Genomic DNA, 26,725 nt, shown 5'->3' with positions numbered 1-26,725 from the left:
TTTTATGGTTGGCACCCAATGTGGGCCACAGAATCCAAACTTAGACATGAGATTGAAGCATTAGCCCAGAAATTCTGGACACAGGCAGAACACAAAGCCAGACAGTGGCACGCTAGTTGGATAGGGGGCTTGTCCCTTTAAGAGTCAGCAGGGCATGGCAGTTCACTTTCTCCCAAGTGCAGCATGGCTGGCTGGACCCCTGACCAACCTGGCATAGGGCTGGAACTGCCAGCCTGTACCGCAGGCAAACCAGGTCTGTGAGCAGCCAGTGGCCGCAGCTCTGAATGGCTGAAGTCCAGCTAGGCCTGGCTGGCCACAGCAGCCAGTGCAGGCTGGCCACAGCAAGGCTGAGGGTGGGAGGCCGCTCCTCTGGAGCCCCTGCTGAGCAGCGAAGCCAAGTAGAAAGCCGGAAAGCAGAAGAGGCCTAATGCAGAAGACTGTTTTCTACTGGAGCCTCAGGAACTCCCCAAGGCTGTGAAGTTGACAGAGGGGGTGCCCCGCTGAGTCTGTCTTTCTGGCCCTGTGCTGCAGCCCATAGGAAAAAAAGCTTCCCAGAGACCACATTCCTAGCCCAACTCAGGTCTGGGTAGGAAAAGCCTGCAGCCTGTGCTATGTGCTAGCAGAGCCATCTTCACTACAGACTCCTGGAGGTGGCAGGAGAAAAGCTGAAGAGTCATCAGACTTGGTATGATACTTAGGAAGTCTTTAAAGAGCGTTAGGTAAAATAAAAAAGAATAAAAAGTAAAAATGCAGAATGCAATGATGGCATTTTATATACCAATCAGCATGGAAATAATTATATTTTCAGTAATGATTACAATTTTTTGTTTGTTTGTTTGTTTGTTTTAAAACAGGCTTTAGCTGTTTAGGGTTTAGCCCTGGCTGTCTGGAATTTACTCTGTAAACCAGGCTGGCCTCGATCTCAAAGAGATTTGCCTGCCTCTGCCTCCCTGAGTGCTGGGATTAAAGACATGCACCACCACTGCCCAGCTATGATTACAATTTTATATATCCTTTTTAAGAGGGATAAGGAGAAATCAGACTTAGACATAAAAGGGATAAAAAAAAAATCCATGCTAAATTATGAATAGAACAAAAATTTGACAATTCTTTGAATTATGAAGATTTTTTTAGATGAATCCAATCTAGAGCCTACAGTGACACCTTGTGATGGCATTGCAAAATGGCAGTCTAAATCTAAATCTGTTAAACCTGAAATGATTTTTTTTTTCCTGCAATGTTCCAGGAACGTGAATTGGATGAACAAAATCCATAAGGCTATCAAGAATTTGAGCGGCAGCCCACAGAGGCACAAGCCTTAAAGAGAAGCAATAACAGCCTATGGCTTACATTCACTATATGTAAACAGTTACTTAATAACTAGCCTGTGCAAAATCGAATAGTTCCAAAATACTGGAAAGATTTGATGACAGCCATCTTAGAAACTGGCCTACAACCACAATGGCCAACATGGTGGAAAGATAAGGCTTCAGTTATGGAGCAATGACTACAGGCAATGATATTGTCAAGGACCAGTTACTAGGGAAGGTCCATATTCTGAATTCCGAGTACATATTATGCTGGATGTGGTGGCACACGCCTGTAATCTTAGCACTCAGGAGGCAGAGGCAGGTGGATCTCTTTAAGTTCGAGGCCAGCCCGGTCTACAACGTGAGTCTAGGACAGCCAGAGATTGTTACACACAGAAACCTTGTCTTGAAAATATATAATATATATATTTGATTAATGTCATTAAAAATATATAGTATATATTACACTTGATGGTGCCATCTTAGAACAATGTTGTAAAATAGCTTTAAATGCTTGGGACAAGGCTGAACAACAGGGACAATCTGAATCATTTACAAAGATAACGCCGGGTTCAAATGAATCTTTCACTGACTTTTTACAAATATCAGCTACAGCTCTAAACACCAATATCAGATCCAAATGCTAGAAAAATGTAATTGAATCTTTAGCTTTTGAAAATGCTAATGTTGAATGCAAAAAGGCTACTAGACCTTTTACAGGCCAGATCTGCACCTCTTTATGAATGGATTAAAAGTACTGCAGATATCAAACCTAATGCTCACAATTCAGTTGTGGTTGGACAGCTGCTGAGGCTATGAACGATCAGGCCATTCCTTAAAAGACTGTAGACAAACAGTTCCTAAGGATAACTTTTTCTCTAATAATAATTCAGGGAGAAAGTTTTCTGTGAAATGTAGATGTGGAAGGAATAAACATAGGTCATGAATGTAGGTCATCCAAAGATTTGAAAGGCAAGTTCTTGATGTCAGAAAACTGAGTAAGGGGCATCCCTCAGGGCCTGCACACACACACACACACACACACACACACACACACACACACACACGAGAAACCAAAGGATTAAAAATCAGGGGCTATTATTTTAAAGTTTAAAGCACAAGCCTGAACTAAAGCCAGCTAGGTGGAGACATGTCAGGCACCTGCGGGGAAGAACTAGCCTTACTGCATTCTTTCCCCTCCTACTAGTTAAGCAGTTGTTAGGAAACCGGCCCATATGGCCAGAACTGTTTGTGGTCTTGGCACCTAAAATGGACCAATCATTTCAAAAGTCAGTTTTCCCTTACCCAATCATGTAACGCCAAAGCATGAAGTCCCTGCTTGTGTTTTTTCCCTTTAAAAACCCTGTTCCCTTAGACAGTGGGGCCGCATTCCTCTCCTGTTTCCACAGGAAGTTTGTGTCCCATGAAACCCTCATGTATTTACAGCAGAGTCTATTCCTGGTCTTTGGGGGTCTTATGAACTGGGCACAACATTTTGGGGGCTTGTCCAGGATCCCAAGACTCCAGGAACCTGACCCGGAGGGTTTTATGCCAGCAGTGTCTAAATGTCTTTGTGCAGTGTCTGTGTGCCTGTACTTTCTGTCCTCTATTCTGAAAATTCCTCAGGACTCAGGGTGTTCATATATGGGCAGCATGATGTGATCAAATAGACATGCTGGCAGTCACAGCTGCCAAAGTTCAGGGGGATGCCCCCGGCTTCATCAGTATTTTGGCGAGTAGAGTCTCGTGGTCAGGTAAGTGGTTTATTACCACTGAGTGCTCTGGAGCTTCTGTGGAAGGGAAACCACAGCAGGAATCTGAAGGTCGGTGGGCTCTGGGTTGGGAAAAAAATTGTCCAGGATTACCCTGGGCCAGCTAGCGGCTGCCACAAGTGAGAAGAAAATGCTTGAAATTACAGCTGGATCCAGTAAGAAAAGTTTTGTCTGTCTGTTTAAATGTATGTATGGCCATTATATGTTTGTTTTTGACTGATCTTAAATGGTTAATATGTTCTGTATGTCTTGGTTATAGATTAACAGTTATTGGATATGTTTAAAGGTTAAATTCAAACTTTTGTTTAGAACATATATGTGTGCCTATGTGTTTATAAGATCTATAAAAGCATAGAGGTGTTTAAATAGCAACATTGTGGCTTACCATGCAGTGTGATGTGACTCTACCATCTTGAGATTGCCACATGGAAAGAAAAAAAATTACAGAACCTTTCAGTTGAAATGAACTTTATTTCCTTTTAGACTAAGAAGACAAGTCTCATTTTAAATTGGTTTTAGAGTTTGGATTGTTTGCACTGGTAAAATTTGGTTTTAAAATTTTATTTTTACTTTTAAAATTATGGTTATGCTTTGTGAATTCACTCCTAAAGAGGGTACTTTATTTTGATATTACAAAAACAGGTTTTGGAGAATGTTCAAGCATTTAAGGTTTTAAACATTTTAAAGTTTAAAGTGAAATATTTTAAAGTTTATCAGGCATTTTAAATAATGACCTTGGGCAGTTTAACAAAGAATTGGAAAAGTTTCTCCTTTGAGGGAGGACAAAAGACTTTGGTATTTATTTGATTAATTTTATCAAATGAAACCAAGCCATAATGTTTGAGCCAACTGAGAAAATTGCAGTTTTTACCATGTATCATGTGGAGAATTGCTTGTTTGTCAAGCTGCTTTGTTTATCAAAAAACATGTTTTCACCCTGGCCTTCACCTTGAGATAGAGAAAAGAGGAAGTTTCACCAAGTTCCTTAAAGCATTTTTTCTTTTCTTTTTCTTTTTCTTTTTAATTTTTAATTTTTGGGACCTGGGACCATATCTGCAATAGGGAAGTAGTTTTAGAAAAGTTTGGCAGTTCCACAAACTTCTTTTTGTATTGATATGACTCTGTTTTTGTTTTGCCTATAAAAAAATGGAATAAACCCATGCTGGGCTCTGGCAGTATCATGTCAGGATGGAAAAAATTTTGATGGGAGTTTTTATGTTGTCTGAAAAGCAAGAGAGAAAGCAAGAGACTGGGATATTAAAGAAAAGAATAGCTTGTCTGAAGTAAGATTGTCTGGTTAAGCCAGAAGAACGGAGCCAGGAAAAGCCTAACCTGAAGGTATATAGAATGTTATGGAAGGACAGAGTATGTATGATTTGAGAAAAAAAAAAAAAAAACTGTAAAATATGTTGCTCCTCATTTAAAAGGCTGATGTTTCTTCATTGCAAAATGTTTTCTTATGCTCTTTAAATGGGGAAAAAGACTACAGCTCCATGTTGACCCAAGGTTATACAGGGTTGTATTCAAGTCATTGTTAACTAGTATATGCCAGTTCCTGATTGAACGGATTAATGCTGTTTCTTTCTGGCTGATAGGTTTTCTATGGCCAGAATAGTCTTAAGTACAGTTTAAAAATTGTTCTATACTGTTATGTAGTTGGTTCTAAAACTTATTTGATTACAATGTTAGAACTTTTGCTTATGGGAAATTGTAAATGTTCCACAGTACTTGCCATAGCGTGGGAGGTAGCAATACCATCAACAACGCCTAATGGCTATGTTTTAAATTGCTGGCCATGGCCTGAAGCAACATGTGGCTAGCCGCCATGTTAGTTCAGAGATAAAGAGGGTGGAGCCATGGTTTGGCCACCATCTTTGTTGAGCGCTGCCAGCTATGTTCAGGTCCCTGTTTAATGCTAAGTGCAACTTTTGTCCTTTAAGCTTTTTGCTGTTTAGTTTTAATACACTGTGATAGGATCAACAAGATCTGCTAGCCCCTCTATGTATGAAAGTTTTGCTTTGATCTTAGTTCAGAAAGAGCAGATTCAAAGTTACGCTAAGGACTGCAGTTGAGTACAAGACTGAGCTTTACCTAGTCTCTCTGTTTAGTTTTTAAGGTTAAGCCTGGGATGGGCAACTATGAAGTTTGCCGATGTAGATCTACTTGAAATAGATAGTCCTGAAACACACATCTAAGGAATTTATGCCAGAATCAGATTATAGCATTCTTTTTATAGGATGCCATTTGGAGAAGATAACTAAAGATAGACAAAGAGTAACTCTGATATGCTGGCCCTCAAGCTTGTCAGAGATCTGATGAATATGGCATTTTAACATGTGTGAGCTTATTATGACACAGAGTCCCAAAATGCAGTAGCTCCCACAAGGTCTCTGAGAAGATTTGGGCACGGCAGATGACTACGACTCTGAATTGTGGTAAGCTAAACACTGGGTGGGCAAGGCTGCCCCAACTGGCCCACTGCTAGGGCCCAGCCTAAACTGTGGACCAAGCTGTGTGGAGAGTCATTATTTCACATTGCTGGAGGCGAGGTGAAGTCAATCTCTCGTGTTTCGTTTTCCACAGAAGCAATTTCTCATCTTCTATGCCTGATGGCTGGACTGCCTCTGCTCATGATGCAATGAGACCACAGGCGCCAGGGACACTGCCTAGGTGATGAACTAACTAGTCATCTCTATAATTTTGATCAGTATATGGATTAGTACATTTATTTCGCTCATAATTTATCCTTCTCAGGTCTCTGATCACATTGATGGCTAAGCTAATGGTAGCTTTGCAGCTAAAGAGCAGACAATTAGATCCACTGTTAGTTCACTGGTCAGTTCATTAGCTATTTAGAACTCCTAGGTATTAGATCTCTTATCAAAAAAGGAAAACAAACAGGTTTGCCTTGCTCACAGGCTTCATGTTAGTTGCCTGTGTCTTATGGCAAATAGCTGGATAGAAAGATGTGGGGTTCAGGTAGGATCTGGGGATATAGGAGTTTAGGTTGTGAGAATCTAGAGAGTATTGTTTGAGGGTCTGGGAAAATGTTTCAGGGTTGATAAATACAAGAAAGATTAGAGGGTCTAAGTAGGTGTTTTAAGGTATGTGAATGTGAGTTATAATAATATATGAAAGTAATTTAAGGCATATTAAAAATGAGGGATATTTTAGATTTCTCTCCCCTCCCTGCTATTGTTGTGCTTATATTGTTATAAGATTTCAGAAGTTCAGAGCTTTGGCGTTGATCAACAGAGTTCTGATAAGTTGATGGAGCACTGACTGCTTGTTCTCCAGTCACCAGCTTGAGCTTTTAATTTCCTTGGGCTGTCTTCTGAGACAGACTTAAAAGTGCATCTCTTCAGGCTAGGAACACCTGCCTAACATGTACATCTGGCCCAAGAGCCATGGCTTTTCATGGTATTTACATATCTGCCATTTCTGAGGGAGACTTTGAAATAGTCTTTGGGAATGTCTTAAACCTATTCCTTCTAGTTGCTTTGTTAAGGAAAGTCCAAGCATCCAGGGTTTAGCACTAAAGCCACTAATGTATTTCTGCCTAACTTTCCTGACATGTGTGACATGGAGGTGATGGCTAAAAATAGATGCTGCGTGTACAGAAAGTGGCCAAGCTCCATTGGTGGCTGATTACCAACAGCTGTGTCCACAGGAAAAAAAAAATTGTTAGAGCTTCAGACCATGGACACACTTAAATTGTTTATAAAGGTTACAAAACAAACAGCTAAGAAGAACTAATACTCATTCCACTGGATGCTGTGTTACCTGTTACTCACAGAATGTTGTTTGTATTAGATTTGCTGATATGTTACTTTTCTGAGTTTTTTTTAAAATATATATATTTCCTTTTGTAAATTAAAATTCATATGAGTTTCAGGAAACCAAAAAGTCAGAAGACCTGGATCTGGTGTAGCTCAAACAGACTCCAGATGAGTTTTTCCCCTGGTCTTGGGATTCCTCACTTTTCCCTAATTATTAGACAAATTTTAACTTCTGTCTCTAGTCTAAATTTGTCTCAACAGATTTTTGTCTGGCTGACAGATTATTCAGGGATCAGCTATGGACTGCAAGCTGAGATCTAGACTTGCTGGAAGCTGAAGTAAACCAGTCCAGCCGATGTGATGGCTCCATGTCTCTTCAACTGGATTGCTAGTTAGATAGTGCCCCATTGCCGAGCTTTTGACTAGCATTTCAGCCTTCCTTGCCCCTGATGCCAACAGTCCTATTGTCAGAACTTAAGCAGCTTCCAAAGAAGAGATCTTTGGCTCAAAATCCTACCTAACAGGCTGAAATGCTAAGTCAAAAGGGGCTCCCTGACATTAGCTATTACCTTGGGGACCTGCTTAGCTGGAATAGGAACTAGTATTGCAGCAACTGGGAAAAAAGCCTGGAGAGATGCTAGAGAGAAAAGATTCCAGAGGATGGTTTAAATCCTGGTATAATAATTCTCCTTGGATTACTACCCCTATATCCACCCTGAAGGGACCCCTACTCATTTTGATTTTTACCTTTGGGCCTTGTATTTTAAATCGCTTGATGGCTTTCATGAAGGAATGCTTAGGAGCGATATAGTAATGGTACTCAGATCCCATTCTAACCTAAGCTTTTCTTTACCTGAAACTTGCTCTATACCAGGCTGGCCTTGAACTCAGATCTGCTTGTCTCTGTTTCTTGGATTAAAGGGGTGTTTGTATTCCAGCCAGATCACACAGATCTAGAAGATCTTTGGATGTGATCTCTTGCCAGAGCAACCATGTTCTAAATGAACATTCCTCTACACTACACAGCTTCTAAGAATTGGGACTTTGTCTCAGGTAAAACAAACTCTAAAATGGATTAAATGCATAGCACCAGAAGGTCAAATAGGAAAATTAAGGCTATATGTGGCTAATATAGCCATAAATCAATGGGGAAGAGATCTGTTGCAACAGTGGGAAGCACAGACTAGCGTTCCTCCAATGTCAGAGACAAGCTTTAAAAGAAGAGATGTTCCTAATGAAGGAATTAAAAGGTATTATCAAAGACTGTCCAGGCTGTTCACAAGTAGGATACAGCAGAGGCTGACTTTTTAACTTTATATGGGGGAGCCAACTGCTGATAGAACACCAACTGCTTTCCCACTAAAATGGTTAACTGACAAGCCTGTTTGAGTAGAACAAAGAAAAGTTATAGGCAAGTTCAAGAGCAGCTGGCGTCTCAACATAGAAAAGTCCACCAGCTGTTGTAATTCTCTTATATTTGACATTAAAAAGAATTCTGGAATGAAATTTACAGGCAAATGGTTGGAACTAGAAAAGATCATCCTGAGTGAGGTATTCCAGAAGCAGAAAGACACACATGGTATATACTCACTTATAACTGGATATTAGACATATAATATAGGACAAACATACTAAAATCTGTACATCTAACGAGGCTAAGCAAGTAGGAGGACCCTGGATAAGATGATCAATCCTCATTCAGAAAGGCAAATGGGATGGACATCGGAAGAGGGAGAAAACAGAATAGACAGGAGCCTACCACAGAGGGCCTCTAAAAGACTCTACCCAGGAGGGTATCAAAGCTGAGACTCATAGCCAAACTTTGGGCAGAGTGCAGAGGGAAAGCAGGTGGAGATAGAAAGACCTGGAAGGGACATGAGCTCCAGAAGGAGACCAACAAAACCAAGAAATCTGGGCACAGGGGTCTTTTCTGAGACTGATACTCCAAACAAGGACCATGCATGGAGATAACCTAGAACCCCTGCACAGATGTAGTCCATGGCAGCTCGGTCTCAAAGTGGGTTGGTTCTTCCTAGTAAGGGGAACAGGGACTGTCTCTGACATGAACTCAGTGGCTGGCTCTTTGATCACCTCCCCCTGAGAATGGAACAGCCTTACCAGACCACAGAGGAAGACAATGCAGCCAGTCCTGATGATACCTGATAGGCTAGGGTCAGATGGAAGGGCAGGAGGGACTTCCCCTATCAGTGGACTTGGAGAGAGGCAGGGGAGGAGATGAGGGAGGGAGGGCGGGATTGGGAGGAAACGAGGTAGAGGACTACAGCTGGGATACAAAGTAAATAAACTGTACTTAATATAAAAAATTAAAATTAAAAAAGAAATCTGGAAAATGGAGAATATTAATAAATCTGAGAGCAATCAATAAAGTCATTCAGCCTATGGGTTCCTTACAACCTGAACCCCTTTAACTGCTTTATTACCTAAGGCATGGCCTATTATATTAGTTGATTTATAAGATTGCTTTTCACCAGCCCTTTTACATGAGCAAGTTAGAGAAAAATTTGCTTTCACAATGGCTACTTATAATAACTCTCAACCTGTTAAAAGGTACCATTGGAGGGTCTTGCCACAAGGGATGTTAAAACAGTCCTAAATTGTGCCAATATTTTGTATAACAGCCATTAGAAATAATTTGTAAACAGTTTCCTCGATGGGCATGGTAGCACAAGCCTGTAATCCCAGCACTCTGGGAGGCAGAGGCAAGGCGATCACTGTGAGTTCAAGGCCAGCCTGGTCTACAACGTGAGTCCAGGACAGCCAAGGCTACAGAGACAAACCCTGTCCACAAACAAAACAAAACAAACAAAAAACCACTATGTCAACAGCAAAGGTTTGAAGAAAGAGTGTTCTATCACTTGGCATGAAGCCAAGTCAATGTCCTGCTTGTTCTTTGTGTAATCAAACTCCATTACCTGAAGAAGCAACCTGAAAGGTACCCAATGGATGTGCTTCATTTTGTGGAGTTTGGAAAATTAAAGTATGTGCACCATACTGTAAATACATATTCAATGGACAACTGTTTTAAGCTCTGAAAAGGCTGAGTCAGTAATTGCACATTTATTAGAAGTTATTGCTATTATGGGGATACTTGTGCAAATTAAGACTGACAATGCTCCAGCATATGTCTCTAGTAAAATGAATCAGTTTTTTTGCATATTACAATATAAAGCATATTACAGGTATACCACAGCATCCTACAGGACAAGCACTTGTAGAGAGATCTAATCGTACTAACCGTACCCCCAGAGATAGATTACATAATGCTTTATTAACTTTAAATTTTTAAATGCTAATGAGCAAAATAGCTGCTGAGAGACATTGGATTATGGAAAAGACTGCTGAACTGAACTAGTCTATTTGAAAGATGTCTTCACTTCAGAATGGAAGGCAGAAAGTTTGTTGCATTGGGGAAGAGGGTTTGCTTTCGCTTCCACAGAAGAAAGGCTATGGATTCCTTCAAAATTAATAGATTAAATTTGACCAAGGAAGACCTCCTGAAAATCTTGGGTGCAGAAATGAAGAAAGAAACCAAGCAGAACAACAAAACAAGTAAGATGAATACTGATCCCTCTACACAGGAACAGCTCTGAGACTGGCTGAGACATGAGAACATGTCTCTGAATAGCCAATGAATCTTGCTGGCTACAGAATCCTCAGGACTCATCATGCCATCCCTTCATATGGCATGGAAATTTATATTACAGAATGGTTTGCATTCCAAATTGACTTATAAAGTTTGATGCCTTTCACCTGCTCAAAGAGCAGAGAATGATCTTTAGCTGATTTATGTACATTGCATATTTCATACATGTACTGATGCAGAAATGTGTATCACCTTAGGGAACCCCCACAAAGATGCCATTGCCTCCAGAGAGCAGGAAACATTTTTTAAAATTTATTCTTATTTTATGTGCATTGGTGTTTAGGCTGCATGTGTGTCTGTGTGAGGGTGTCAGTTCTTCAAGTTAGAGACAGTCATATGGGTGCTGGGAATTGAACGCGGTTTCTCTGCTTCCATCTCTTAACCACTGAGCCATCTCTCCAGTCCCAAGCAGGGAGCAGTTTTAAGAGAATGACACCCAATTCCCAAGAGGTGACCATTTGATGGTGATGGATGTTTGTCATCGTTTAGGGGCGGGGTTGGTTTCAAGTTGTTAATGAGCTTGGTCAGGGAGGAAACAAAGTGAAGGAGTTAGGTTTCAGGGTCTCTTTTTCTCTCTACTTTCTCCAGTGTTGGTAGGAAGAAGGAGGAGAAGAGGTAAAAAGAAAAAAGGAGGCATATAGGGGTGACAGGATAAAAGGGTAGAATATTGAATCTACTTTTAAACTAAAGACCATCAAGAAGCCAAATATTTTACATTGGTATGGATTTTGTATATTGATACAAAAATTTAAGATTGTATTTTACATAAGATATTGTTTATGTTTTTCAACTTTGTTTAAAGTACTTATACAACTCATTTAAAAATACAGTGTGAAGTTCTAACACTTTGAAAGCTACTATTACAAACTATTTAGGATAATTAAGAAATACAAGTTAACAGTCAATCAAAATTGTGGTCTTGCTAAGTTCTAGTTTAGCTAATTATAGAACTAATCTTTATTTAGCCTCCTGTAAATGTTTTTAAAGTTATGAGACAACAAATAGCTAGAAACAAGCAACATTTGCCTATTTAGTACACCATAGATAGATAGATGGTCTTCAAAAACCTCAGAGATAGAGCTTTTAAAATGCCAGAATATGGCATTTAAAGATGTTTTATCAATAAAAGCTTCTTTGACAGAGACATGTCTTCTCCTGACAGCACCCCAAATGTGGCAAGCTGCCATTGGGCAAAAAACTGCCCTTGCCTCAACTACAGACAGCATGCTGTCCAAGCTGTGGTCAAATGGCATGCAGGAAAGTTGACTGTCGAACTTTGCAAGGATAAGGTAGGCAAGTCCTTCCTAATTCCTGTTTCACAGAAAAGTCAGTCCTTACTGAGCCAGAAGGCCAAAGATGATGTCTCAGTGTTGCAGAGGAACCTTGGGTGAATATCTAGGCAGCCAGCCGTCTGTCATTTCTATAGTTTTGGAAGCTCTGTACTTCCTGTTTACTCAGTTAGTATCTGTCCTTCTTGGGTCTCTGATGGGGTTGATGTCCAGATAGTTATAATCTTACAATTAAGCGTAAGTTGTTTAGGATTTAAGAAAATGTTTTAAGCCAGGCGTGGTGATGCATGCCAGTTATCCCAGTACTTGGAGAGAGGCAGAGGCAGGCAAATCTCTGTGAGTTCCAGGCCACCCTGGTCTACAAAGCAAGTCCAGGACAGCCAAAGTTACACAGAGAAACCCTGTCTCAGGAAAAAAAAAGAAAGGAAGGAAGGAAAAGAAAATGTTTTAAGATCTAAAAAGATGTTTATAGGTTGATGTATGTAGTTATGATTGAAAGTGATTTAAGTACAGGATATCCTCACCAAGATAGGATAAATAGTAGAGTACTTTCTCCAAGATTACCAAACAAATGGACACTGTGAATGTAACTCTTACTTGATAATTTTCATGATTGTTCTTATCATGGTCTATTACTGTAAGAGAAAGAACCTTTTATTGGACTGAGGGGGAGGTGTTGAAGGATGTTTTTGTTCATTGTGTATTCAAATGATGGTTTCTGTACCCAAAAATCTGGGTACGGTCCAGACTCCAGCACTGTCATTATTTTCAAACATCTCCTGTCTTGGTATATTGTAAATATTGTTCTCTATCACCTTGTGATTGGCTAAATAAAGAGATGAACAGCCAATAGCTGGTCAGGAGAGGATAAGGTGGGACTTCCAAGCCCAAGGAGTTTCAGGTGGGGACCAGAGGGAGAAGCAGAAGTCATCATCAGGATACGGAGGAGGAAGGACCAGCCAGAGCAAGACTAAAATGTCAAGTAATGGGTCACGTGGCTGGGACGTAGGCCAGGCCAGTATTGTCGGATTAGAATAGTCGAGTACCTGCCCAGCTATAGTGCCTGAAGTTTTTAATAAATATAAAGGTCTCTGTGTCATTATTCAAGCAGGGGAGGGCACAGAAGTCCTTGCTTTTACACATGCTATATTTGGTCCTCAGTCACCCCACACTAGAGGTGGTAGAAGCTTTAGAAACTGGCTGAGGACAAGGGCGTAGCGCAATAACTGAGCACTCTCCTAGCATGCTCAGCACTACACACACAAAACGTATAGCTGAGGCCCCATGGAAGAAAGTCACATCACTGGGGACCTTTGACCCTGAGCAAGACCCCTCTTGCTCCCTTTTTGGTTCTCAGCCTCTCAGAGGTAAACACATCCCTGCCATGATGTACTATGTTGCCACATGTGCAGAAGCAGTGACCAACTGACCATGACCTAAAACTCTAAAACCATGATCCAGAATATAGTCGAATTGCTAACTATCACACATACAGGGAGAAGGAAAAAGGAGATCACCATCTGGGCTGAGGGTGGGGCTGTCAGGGTATCCAGCATGGGAGGCCCTAGGCTCCACCCCCAGTACCACGAAGAAGAAGGGAGAGAGACAGGAAAGATGGAAGGGAAAATTACAGCTAAGCAACAGCTATAATAATAATAAACATGTGAGAATTACTAATGATTGAGGTGTTGGTGGGTGTCATCTATAGTCCTAGTTCTCAGGAGGCTGAGGCTGGAAAAGCAAGAGTTCAGGGCCAGCAGGGCTACACAGTGATATCCCTGGCTGCCATTTAAAGTATTCCAGTTCAGAACACACAGAATACAGAGCAGGTACCATTTGCAGAAATTATGGTTACCAAATGTAGCAAACATAATTTTGCAAAACTTACTCAGAGAAAACATGGGGATACTGACTTAATTTTTAGTTTTTCTATAATGCTGAATTTATTGAAAACCTTTTTAAATATTGGTACCATAAGAATTTAGAAGTCTGCCCAAAACGCTTCCACAGGCAAACACTCAAGCAATCTGAGCACAAAGTGATTGAATATGACTATAAACCACAGAAAAATATGAATTTAAATGTGTAATAGATAGATTATGGAGGGTAAGAGTCAAGTCAGCTTAGAACAGAGGGACCCAAACATCCTCTCATTTATCCAGGAGAACACTATCTATCCTTACAGATCACAAGCTGTGGTACTTGCAGCAGGATGAATGTCCTCTGAGGGCATACTATATGAAGTGCCCTCTCACCAAATCCAAAGCATATCATTCCAGTGGTATGGAGCACCTGAAGTTATGAAATGTACAGAGCAGAAGCTGGCTGACAGCGGGCCAGGGTCTGTACACACCTGGAATGTCACAAGGGTTTAAAATTGCTTCCTAGGTCCCTGGATGCATTCTTGCTAACAGGTGTCACATAATCCAAAACATCTTCTGAGCTGGAGGTAGCTCAATGAGGTACCACAAATGAGTCCTGTTTTTTAAGTTTTTTTTTTGTTGTTGTTGTTGTTGTTGTTGTTGTTTTTCCTTCACACTAGGAGGCAAAAGCCCTTTTCTAAATTCTCCTGAATTTCATTGAGTATTAATGCAAAGAAAAAAGTGACTTACATTTTAACTTCTTTGGGCACTGTGAAGGCACTGGCAAGGCATCTGAGTGTTCTGATCCCTCTTGGGAGGCCCAGCCTTGGGGATGGGGAGGAAAGAAAGAATAAAAAGGTAAGTTCTCCTGTGTTTGTGTGTGAGAGAGTAAGCACTTGACTGACCTAGCCATGTCCCTAAGTCTGTACCTTTTAATTGGGGAGTGAAGACCATTTACACTTAAGGATATTCAGAGAGAGGGGTCTGCAAATTTCTACACTCAAGTTTTCCTGGTTTGCTTTTCCTTCCTTACCTGTTTATTATTAAGGTTTACTGGTTTACTGTGCTAGGCATGATGGACTAATATTGCTCAATCTTCTGGGATAGTCAAAAAATCCTTAATGATTAATGGCTTCAAAGTGCTTTTGGTTTGTCTTTAGATACACTATGAACAGAAGGGTTTTACTATAACAGGATGCATTGACTGCTGCTGGTGCCATGAGAGTTCATCAAAAAACAGTATCTGTGAGATTCGATACAGGGATATGAGGGAAACTACACAACAACTAAGCTATGAAAACAGGAAACAAAGCACTGGAGGCCCAGAGGATGTGGACACACCTTCACACATCTCAGACACCTGGCTGGAAGGTGGTGTTTTGAAGTAATGCTGGTAATAACAGCAGATATAGGCACAAGCAGGTTTTTAATCCCACAGCCCATGCTGCTTTGCTTTTAAAAAATGTAAGCAGAGTGCTGACACCAGAATCTGTTAGAAAAGTAACTAGAGGCTGGGCGGTGGTGGGCACTTGGGAGGCAGAGGCAGGTGGATCTACAAAGTGAGTTCCAGGGCAGCCAGGCTACACAGAAAAACCCTGCCTTGAAAAACCATAAAAAAAGGAAAAAAGAAAGAAAAGAAAAGAAAAATAACCAGAAAAGTGTGGAGGAGGAGCTAAGAGGTTGAAAACCTGTTGGACTCTCTTGCAGCACAACAGGGAACCAAACAAAGTTCTAAGTGGAGTGAGGTGGGAAACAGAATGGGCTCCATTTGATGACCAGCACAGATTCAGGAGCAAATGACTCCTAAGGTGCAGCCCTGGATACAGGATGGTGAGGTTGCTGGTGACCCCTTCTCTAGGACAACCCTCTGCCCCTTCCCTTGCTCCAGTGTCATCCACTCCTGCTGCCTCGTTTTCTCTTTCTTGCTGATTCTGAACCCTAGTAAAAAACTATGCCAAACTGTGCTTGGTGTGGTGGTGGCATCACCTGACCCAGACGTGGTTTAGTGGACAAATGTTATAAGCTGGACACCTGGAACAGTCAGTGGGGAACACCGGGTTTAGGGAGGTAGTGAGGAGACAGCCTTGTTTCAGACTTGCTGACCCCTGCAGAGTGGTTAGATTTGGTATTTTTCCAGCCAAGCTCCACAGAAAAACCCTGTCTCCTTGTGACTGCAGATTTAATATAGTAGTATTGACATTAAAATCTATTTCCGTTCAGTCTAGTGTCCCACAATAGTTTTGCTTAGCAAACACGAAGCACACATCCGAACGTCTCATCAACACTTACTGTTGAAAGCTCCATCAGTGTGAAGGCCGAGATCAAAGAGCTGTGAAGGAAGGAACCGGGAGGTGTAGGTGAGAGGCCCGGGTCCCACTGAAGGCTCCTGGGATGTGAGACCAGCACTGGGGCTCCCACAGGCCGGCTGGCATTCCTGTGTAGATTCACTCGCACTTGAAGAAGTGGGGCTTCGGAGGCTGTTCAGAAATGAGAATTCCTTCTCAAAATCATCTCCTTCCAGTGAGTCTCTAGGCAGAGCCTTGGCAGCTGCTGGTTGAGAACAGAAATAGCAAGGGTTTATTTTCTTTTGAAGAAATGAGAGCAGGACATAGGAAAATGTGTTTTTTTTTTTTCCTTTATGACAGTAACATAATTTTGAAACAACTATATTGATTAGAAGTCTATAATTATTTCCAATAAGATAGGATTTGGGTCAAAATGGCCATATAGCATTATAACAAACAGTTGTGAATGCCTACGTACTAATAAACTATTGCCCATGCCAGATGGAGATGCAGAGACATGGGAGAGAGACACAAGCCTGTGCAGTAAGGAGCAGTAAGCAAACAAGGAAGTGAAGAGGCGACCGCAAGGCGATGCTCTGACATCACTGCACCATCTTCCCAAAGTGCTGGAAACCATGGAAATCCATGTGGCACTTGTGCACATAAAACTGCAGCAAGTTCTGAAGTAGGTGATAAACATTGTGCTTTGACCACAGTGAAAAAAATAAACTTACAAGGAAGCAGAAGCCTGGCAGTGGTGGTGCAGCCTTTATCCCAGCATCAGTGAGGCAGAGGCAGTGGTCTAGAGGGAGTTCCAAGACAGCCAGGGATACACACAGAGAAACTTTGTCTCAAAACACAAAATAAAAAAATGAAGACAGAAAACAAGGTCTTTTCCTAACAAATTCTAAAACCTCCAGTGAAACAATTTCAGCTGAAAGAACAGACTTTCTGTTACAATAAAAACATTTCATAATCGGTGGGATACTTAAATACCAAGGAGAAGAAGTGGCCGTCCACACACACACCACTTTATCCGTAAAAGTAACAGAATCTTCCCAGGGCCTGCACTCGGTATGACCAGTCAAAGCTCCAGGAAGACCTGGACAGAGTGTGGGATGTGTGCTGAGAACAGCACTCTCCCACCACGGGCTTTCCGGCCTGGAGTACGCAGTCTCACTTTTGGGGGGGCTACCTTCCCAGCAGGCAGGGTGCCAGCACTGCAGCCTGTACGTTTACCTAAGGCTGCATTCCATGACTGCAGTCGAGCAGAGGTTCCCATTGCCCACCCAGATCCTGGTTATGGGAAGGACACTGTGCCGCCAGGTGAGGTGGGCTAGTACAGAGAACTGGAGCCGCCCACTCTGGAGCGTGGATGAAGCTCCATGCCAGCCAGAAGCAAAACCCCTTTCTACAACCCTAGCTGCTGTGGGCTTCACAGATTATAATTATGGCCAGGGCACAGCCTCCCTGTACTCTTGCTTGTCAGGAATGGCTTTCCTAGCCATCTGACATGCAACTTGAGACCACCAAAATGACGTAGAGAATGAAGACACTGTAACTGTGACTCTCCCTTGAGAAGCCCATGCCCACGCTTGGGTCTGTCTTACTTTTTCCCAGAGCACCTCACTACTGCATACATGTTTAAAATCTTTATTTAAAAAGTGGCTTCATAAACGGCAACTCCTCTTTGAAAGGCCACATGCCTGGCTCTTAATATTTTTAATACGACTCCAATTCTGGGGCTGGAAAGATGGCTCAGAGGTTAAGAACATTGGCTGTTCTTCCAAAGGTCCTGAGTTCAATTTCCAGCCACCACATGGTGGCTTTCAACAATCTATACTGAGATCTGATGCCTTCTGGTGTGCAGGCAGAATGCTGTACAAATAATAAATAAATTTTTTAAAAAGATTTTTTAAAAAAATCTTAAGTTATGATTACAAATTCAATTACAATTCTGCTTCATACTGGCTAGCTCTGTAATTCTTTTCTGAGCCATCAGTCTTCGGTTTTGCTGAGCTGAGGTCCCTTAAACATTTAGGGGACCGTCCTTTGGCTGCTGAAGGCAACAGTAGAGGCGCGCTTCTGTCCCCTCATCACTGACAGGGTCCTTGGCCCTGCAGATAAAGTGTTAGTTTCAGGGTGGGGTCAGAAGAGCTGACTGTGGAGAGCAATCCTCCAGTGGAGCCTGAGTTTTGCTTGGTCTGCTCTGTGAGCAGTCTGTACTGGGGCAGGCTGAAGTCGGGAGAGCGATCAGCTGGAATGAGCAGAGCTGACTAGTTTGCTCTGAAAGGGAAAGATGTCAGGTCTCTGATAAAATCACCACCATGGGGTATCTGAGCCCTGGAAGACATCCTACACTGAGGTACAAGGGAAGATGAAGTCTAGACCCCATTAAAATAATTCCACGTCTAAAAACCAAGCAATTACTAAGTAGGGCCAGCACCCTAAGTTACCAAAGCACATTTACAATATCCAGTTTTCAGCAATACTGTGGGGCATGTATAGGCAAGAAGGCAAAAACCTAGAAGCCTGTGTGACATTGACTAAATGTCATATTTAATACTCAAACTTTTAGTCACTTAGCTGTCCTCTCTACTAAAGGAATCCATGATAAGAGAAATAGGAGAAAATTGGGGGCAAGATGGGCCAAGATTCCCTAGAGACTGAACTGACGGAATGAGAGAATGGTCTCTTCCCACAATTTTTTGTACTTTACCATTCCAAGAGCTAAGGAAGCCAGGGTAAGATTGCAGTGCCTGGCTGTAGAATAGTAAGAACACACTGAAGAAAGCAGGCAGACATTTCTTGCTTCAGCCCTCCCTAACTCCAAGCAGCACAGGGGGAAGAAAGACACTGCCCTGCAGGATGGAATAAATCAAGTGCAAGCCCAATAAATCTAGTACTAGGCTCACTAGGTAAACCAAGCCCTACCCCTCACACCACCCACTGATGCTCTAGCCCTTAGCCCTTCCCACCCAGACACATGGTGTCTCCATGTGACATCCCTAGTAAGAGAGAACATGGTGGTGTCTGACTGCAGGACAGTGCACTGCATGACAGTACATGGAGTGTCTGGCGCTATCCAAGCCCAAGGTGGGCTTACAAGAATCAACAAGTCCTCATACATATAAACCAGTTATTTCCAAATAAGGCTTCAGCTATGGATTGAACAAACATGGGCTGGGGAAGGCATGCTTTTTAAAAATTATTTATTGAGACAAGGTCTCATACTGTAGCTCAGGATAGCCTCAAACTGACAGCAATCCTACTGTCTCAGCCTTTTAAGTGCTGAGATTTTAGCTGTAGGCCATCATGTGCCATCATGGGGCATTTGAGTTCTGAGGACCATTTTACAGGAAAACTAAGGCAAACTTGGATGTAGGGAACTATCTAATACTAAACTAGTGGGAATGTCCACAGGGTCAGAGATGACAAGCTACTTTCTGGAAGGGCAGCCACAAAGGCTTTCAATGTGAAAACACAGTCTATGGATAAGAAGGAAAACTCAGTCAGCTGGAGGAGAAAACAGGAGAACTGGAAAAAAACAAGAAATGTAGTACAGAATTAAAGAGTAAACATCTAGCCATTACAGTTTAAGAGGGACTTGAGAAGGTCAAATAACTGAAGACTTCCCAAACCTAGAGGAGGCTATCAGGTACAGGGAAGTAAAAAACTCCAGCCAGTCCTGCCAAAGAATAAGATATGCGGTAAGCTCTCCAGTGTTAAGCAAACATACATAAAGCTGCCCAGTTCTGCTTGGGGCAGGCTATGCCAAAGAACAGTTACAGGTCAAGAGACAGTGGCACGAGGTGTTCATGGTCCATAAAGAACCTGGTAGCAGGGGAGGGAGGGTGGGATCAGGAGGGGAGGAGGGAGGGGCTTATGGGGGATACAAAATGAATAAAGTGTAATTAAAAAAAGTTAAATAAAAAATTAAAAAATATTACTCAGGAGCTGGAGAGGTGGCTCAGAGGTTAAGAGCATTGGCTGTTCTTGCAGAGGTCCTGAGTTCAATTCCCAGCAGCCACATGGTGGCTCACAACCGTCTATAGTGAGATCTGATGCCCTTTTTTCTGGCATGTAAGCGTACATAAAGACAGAACATGCCAAAAAAAAAAAAAAAGAAACTGGTAGCCAAGAATACTGCACCCAGAAAAGCTGTCTTTTAAAAAACAAAGTGGTGAAGACAAAAATGGGAGGAATTTCTCTTCACCAGGCCTGTCCTACAAGAAATGATGACGTTCTTCAAAGACATTGTAGCCATGCTTTTAGAACCGGCAGAGGCAGGCAGATCTCTAAGTCTGAGGCCAGCCTGGTCTACAGAGTGAGTTCCAGGACACTGTCTCAGAAAAATTAAAAAAAAGAGAAAAAAGATGCTAGTGAGAAAAAATGGTACACACATAACCCAGAAGGTATAAAACTCAAAAGCAATATTAGAATTCTCTAATATAAACATGATACATTAACTATTTATGTCTTTTGTAATAGGCTAAATAACAACATAAGTAAAAGCAACAGTAACTACATTATGGTAGGAGAAAGGCGATACAGAAAGATGTAAATGAGTCTACAAGATGGCTCAGCAGGTCCTGGCAGTTGCTGCCCAACCTGACACCCAGTAGAAGGGTCCTCTTGCTTCCACATGTGGACTGTGCATGCATGCATCCACATACACAGCGCCCCACAAACAAACACAACTCTTTAAAAATGAAGGCTATAGCCAGGGGTGCTGGGATGAAATCTATGTAAAGGCAGATGGATATCTGTGAGTTCAAGGCCAGGCTGGTCTACAGAGCCAGTCCAGGACAGCCAAGGCTACACAGAGAAACCCTGTCTCAAAAAAAAAAAAAAATTGGCCTGGGTGTGTAGTTCAATGGCTAGTGTCCTGCTGAGCATGAGCAAGGCCCTGGGTTTAGTCCCTAGTACCACATAAGACAGGTATGTGGCTATCCCAGCTCTCCAGAGGTAATGGAAGAAGGACCTTAAGTTCTTTGATTATAGAGCCAGTTTAAGGCCAGCTTGGACTATAAGAGACCCTGCAAATACAGAGGATTTTTAATTTTAATCTATGTGTATGAATGTTTTGCATAGTATACATGTATATACATGTATTCTATATGTTTATACAATACATATGCTGTATACAATATATGTATATACATGTATACTATGCAAGTACATATATATGTATTATATACATATGTGTATATATGTATATGTAATATGGGCAAAACATTCACATATATACATATATGTGTGTGTTTATATGCATATATGCATATATATCCATGTATTGTGTGTATATGTACCACATGTGTGCCTGGTCCGTGGAGCTGAAGTTATATTGAGTTGTGGGCTGCCATGTTGGGTGCCAGGAACCAAACTCAGGTCCTTTGCAAGAGCAGTAAATGCTCTTTAACTGCTGAGCCATTTCTCCAGCTACTAGAGAATTCTTTTTCGATTGTATTTCTAATTTTATTTCTTTTATTCTTTATTAATTACACTTTATTCACTTTGTGTCCCCCCTGTGGTTCTCTCCCTCCTCCTGTCCCAATCCCTCACTTCCTCAACCCTCTGCATGCATGCCCCTCCCTAAGTCCACTGATAGGGGAGGTCTTCTTTTCCTTCCTTCTGATCCTAGTCAATTAGGTCTCATCAGGAGTGGCTGCAGTGTCTTCTTCTGTGGCCTGGTAATATTACTTCCCTCTCAGAGGGTGGTAATTAAAGAGCAGGCCAATCAGTTCATGTTCATGTCAGAGGCAGTGCCTGTTCCTATTACAATGGAACCCACTTGGACACTGAACTGCCACATCTGTGCAGGGGTCTTAGGTTATCTCCATGCATAGTCTTTGGGTGGAGTATCAAAGAATTTTTTGAAACTAGTATTTTCACATTTTATTTTCATTGATCAGTTTTAAGTTGTTATGATTACAAAACAGCATCTTATAAACAAAAGATTTTCTTGGTAAGTCTTAAGGTAATCCACAAAGCAGAAGTCTGTAGTTGACATACCAAAAATAAAAAGCTCAAAGCACACAAAGAAAAAGCACCAACCACAGAGGGAAACTGTAAGAAGGAACAAAACTATAAAGCTGACATTAAAGTGGCAGTAGCAAGGGAGGAAGGTCACAATGGCACATGCCTTTAATCCCAGCACTCAGGAAGAAGAGGCAGCTCATCTCTAAGTTTGAGGCCAGCCTGGCCTACATAGAAAATCCCAGGCCAGTCAGGGCTACATAGAAAGACCTGGTCTCAAAAGGGAAGGGAATGAGCCATAGCAAGACTTCAGCTAGCAATAATCAATGAGTGTGAATGGACTAAATTCTTCCATTAAAAAAAGTCTTCCATTAAAAGTCAGAGTGACTGTTGACTAAATGTATTGTTAAAGTACAAATTATATGTGACTTAAAATAAACGTGTTTTCGCCTCGGTCCTATTAGGGAGGAGCAAACCTGAGGAGTGTTCAGTGGAATTATAAAGTGACAGCATTTTAAATACAGTTTAAACCAATCTTTTAGAACATTTTAAATCTTTTGAAAGACTGTGACAAACTATTTTGACATTAAAAATGTAGCCATTTTGCCAGGTGGTAGTGGTACATGCCTTTAATCCCAGTGCTTGGGAGGCAGAGGCACGTGTATCTTTGTGAGTTTGAGGCCAGCCTGGTCCACAGAGTGATTCCAGTACAGCCAACTCTACACAGAGAAACACTATCTTTAAAAAAAAAAAAAAAAAAAAAGTAGCCATTTCAATTAATGCATCTACCATCTTACCTGGCTCTTTCTCAAGTCTCTCTTCCTCTTCAGACAAAGCTACCCTAAAGTAAAAACCAGAAAGTACAGAGTTTTGGTTAAAGTACATTTGAGATTCCCAGCCCCCAGTTTCATATAGTTAGAATTTTAATTCAGGAGGTACATAAAATACTTGTCTGGCAGATCAAGTCTCTAACAGATTTTATTCTATTTCTATAGAACTGCATAGACTACATAAACTTTTATTCTTATTTTCTTTCTATTGTTGTTGCTGTTTTTGTTTTGTTTTGAAGGCAAGGTTTCTCTGTGTAGCCCTGGCTGTCCTGGAACTCACTCTATAGACCAGGCTGGCCCCGAACTCGCAGAGGCAGACCCTGCTTCTGCCTCTTAAGTGCTGGGATCAAGGGTGTAGGCTACCACTGCCCAGCTCCTTATTCTTGTATTTGACTCTGTACAGAGTCTGTAACAGAAATGTAGACACAGGGCCAAAGACAAGGTTGAATATTCCTAATTTGGATGTGTGATTTCCAGAATGTTCCATAGCCTTTTGAACACAGGACAAGTAGGAGACTTCTTTACCATGAGACTTGTTATGGACACTCTATTTAGAGCAATGTTGCCACAGGCCACAGCTGTAAGACACACAGGACTCACACCAGTTCCTTCCCCCTGTGTCTATGCCTTCCTTTCAGTTGGGGTTCTAAAAGAAGGGAGGCAGTGTAGAGCGTGTGGACATTTCTGGAGTCTGCTCTCGCTGCTGGCCAGCAAGCTGTGTAATGAAGATGCTCTTGCTATCTTTTACTGTGTTGTAGAGTGTTACCCACAGACTTTGGAGTTTTTTATTACTAAAATTATCCTAATACATATATAAAATGAAATAAGATAGAGAAGAAAACATAAATGAATTCCATGTTGAGCCCTGGATCCCATCTCTAAGATATTGCATTATGTTTATGCAAATATACCAAAAATATTTTAAAGTCTGAAAACTGGAACACTTGTACAAACATCTTGGACAAGCGTTCCAGTCCTGTGACTCCGAGAACTTTGGCAGTAAGGCTGTAGCATATGGAATTTCATTTTCATGCACTAGGGGGTTGGGGTGGCCTTTCTAAAGAACATGTAACAACTAAAGAGATAAACGCCCCACACAAGCTGTGTGATGAAGACGCTCTTGCTATCTTTTACTGTGTTGTAGAGTGTTGCCCACAGACTTTGGAGCTATTTAATTGTGAGTATTTAATTGTTGTGAGTAAAGTGATATAACCTATAATGTCCTCAGTCAATGGTAATTGTAGGTATTTATAATATGCATCTAATATGCTGATTTAGAACACCCATTATAATAAAGAGTGGGACATAGAAACTAAACAGAGATTGAGCTGTTTTTTCTGAGCATGACTTCACAATTGTCAGTACTGAAGGCTATTTTAATATGTCTTTAAAGGCATCCCAAGACCAATACTGTGTCCATTTAAGAAAATACTACACACTCAAAAAAACCCTTTCACAGTAAACAGACTTAGGATTTGAAATGAAATTTCTAATGATAGTATACATATATGATATTTTTAAACAACTTGGTCTCATTCATGATTTTAAATGTCAACATAACACTAAGGTAAGTTTACTTTATACATCTTGTAATACAGACATTTAATTTGGATTTCTCATGGAGAATACTGTGCTTGAATCTGGGCTGGCAGGGCTCGTTGCTGCCTCAGTCAGGTCGGTTAAGGAAGGAGTGAAGTCGCAGATGAGCATGGGCAGACACAGGGAAGCAGGCGTGTGCAGGGCCCCTAGGTCCCAGTCTCGTCCGTGTTTTTTACAGATTTCTAACAGCTGCTTTGCCCGCCTGCTCTCGGCTGTTCCTGCCAGGCCTCCCCACAGCACTGGGCTCTTAACACAGTGCACACTCCTCCTCATGACAGAATCTGGGGCTATCGCCCCAGCTGGCTGGTACTTCTGTCATTTCCTTTGCCCAGCGTGTTGACAGTGGGAAAAAAATACAGCAAATGTTTGTGTTTAGAAAAGTGACATGGAAGGAGCATGCAGTGACCGGAGAGGAGAAGCTGACGACACCTGTATGTGTGTCATAGGACAGCACCCAGGATTCACACAGCATCCGAGGAGGCCTCGCCTACTCACTTATCGAGGTCTGCAGTGAGACAACTGCCCTCTGTTTGTTCTTCTTTGTAGTCTGCAGTGAGGTTGCCTGGAGTGTCCTGTAGTCGCTAAGGATGTGAAATTTAACGTTAAATAGATTGAAAAAAATCTGTTCTTTTTACAATCAAAAAGAAAATAAAAACTTCGGATGATATAAAATAGAAATAGTTCTGAGTAGAGAGTGGGAGCTGTGGGAACATGATTTGGTGTTAATTTGCCCTGAACCCCATGCATAGTTTTTCATCTTGGCTGTCTGTGGAGCTGCACATACTGGGATATGCCTTAGAGAAAGATTAGCAACTTGAGATAGTGCCAAAGAAAACACACTGCGCTGCCAGCCTGTACTGCAGTCCTTGTCACAGAGCTAAAGATGATTCTAAGTAGAATTCAGGCACAGAATTTGCCTAAATACATAGTACATGATTCACTGAATCAGTTGCATCTTTGGGGCTGAAAACGTTGTTTCATAAAATGACTTAACAGATGGGTGCAGTATGATGGTTTGTGCCTTTATTCCCAACCCCAGCACTCTGAGTTCAAAGCCAGCCTGATCTGCACAGAGTGTTCCAGGCCAGGAAAGGCTACAGTGAGATCCTGTCTCAAAAATGAGAAGACTTAAAAAGAGACTGAAGAGATTACGTGGCAGTTAAAGAGTATGTACTGTTCTTCCAGAGACCTGAGTTCAATTCCCAGCACCCATATCAGGCAACTCACAACCACCAGTTCCAAGGAGATCAGACACCTCTGCAGGCAGCTGGCACCCGCACACACGCATGCACATGCTTCAGTTTTTTTAAGATGACTTAAAAAAGATCCATCACAGGCATGTCATCCTGCTGAAGTAAGAATGGTAAGGTGGAAGGCACTTAGAGCTAGCCCATTAGAACTGAAGAAATGACTGTGTTGAATAAGCCACATGCAAAGATGTGATGGGATGCTTTGCAAACATGGAGAAACTGTGATCATAGGTGAGCACATTTTTCATATATACATGGTTCAGAAAAAGTTCCTCTTATGTTAGTCTCTGCAGCTGCAGTTGCACCCATGTCAGGGCCAGGCTGTGTGATCTGGGCATCATGAACCACATTTGTGACATCAGGGTAAAGGCAAGAAGGAAATCTGACTTAAACTTTGAAAATTGCCAGGTGGGTAGTCTGTCTGGCCATTATTGAGAATATGCAGTTACTTCCCATCACTTGTTGCTTTTTTTTTCTTCCATAGATTTAGCTATCCCTGTGTATGCATTTAAATTTTTTATTACTAAACTTCACTTGTAGAGTTTATTTTTAATTGTGTGTGTAGGTGCCCACTGAGCCCAGGAGGAGCTGGAGTTATAGGAAGCTGTGAGCCACCCAGCACAGATATGGAGCCAACCTCTGCAAGAGCTCAGCTCTTAAATTCTGAGCCACTGTCTGCAGTCCCCCATCCCTGCACCTACTTTTTTCACTTCCCCATTTCCCTGTCATACTAGCACCTCAGCTAGCAGCCTGTGTGTCTCAGGGTTATGGACAGTGACTGGAACCTAGAGAGCACTGATCCTTAGCAGTGGGGAACATGTTTTCCAATGTTTCATTAGTTTGAAATTAAGCTCAGAAAAACACATTTCTGTGTCATCACCTCACTGAAGTGTGATTCAGCCAAACAAGAGAACCCTGGAGACCTACCTTGAGAGCTCTGAAGTGGTACGGATGAAAGCTAGTATAGGCCTCCTGGATTTGAGACATCATTTTAGCTGTTTTCTCCCAGAACGTAAGCAATGTTCTCTGCGGAAAAAGAAAAGGCAACACTACAGCTCTATCTGCCCAAGATCTGTTTGGGGCTTCTTCCTCACTGCTGTGGTGCT

At 41.7% G+C, this 26,725-nt stretch overlaps 1 protein-coding gene across 4 annotated transcripts in view; it reads right to left on the bottom strand.

Annotated features, from left to right (window-relative positions):
• The window catches only part of Ica1l (islet cell autoantigen 1 like), a 46,691-nt gene that overhangs the window by 4,139 nt on the left and 15,827 nt on the right, over positions 1-26,725 (bottom strand). For 3 of the 4 annotated variants that reach the window (XM_055616413.1, XM_055616416.1, XM_055616417.1), the window contains 5 exons: positions 26,547-26,645; positions 24,865-24,950; positions 22,738-22,781; positions 15,966-16,226; positions 14,427-14,501 (listed from right to left, as the gene is read on the bottom strand). In XM_055616413.1, the coding sequence (XP_055472388.1) occupies positions 14,427-14,501; positions 15,966-16,226; positions 22,738-22,781; positions 24,865-24,950; positions 26,547-26,645 (565 nt within the window). The remainder of the gene's footprint in view (positions 1-14,426; positions 14,502-15,965; positions 16,227-22,737; positions 22,782-24,864; positions 24,951-26,546; positions 26,646-26,725) is intronic. The other variant, XM_055616415.1, reaches the window with a different exon arrangement.

This window comes from Psammomys obesus, unplaced genomic scaffold, assembly GCF_907164565.1.
Source record: "Psammomys obesus unplaced genomic scaffold, mPsaObe1.curated_primary_1811, whole genome shotgun sequence".
Lineage (NCBI taxonomy): Eukaryota > Metazoa > Chordata > Mammalia > Rodentia > Muridae > Psammomys > Psammomys obesus.
The sequence above is the reverse complement of the archived record's forward strand: the minus strand, read 5'-3'. Positions and strand labels throughout refer to the sequence as shown.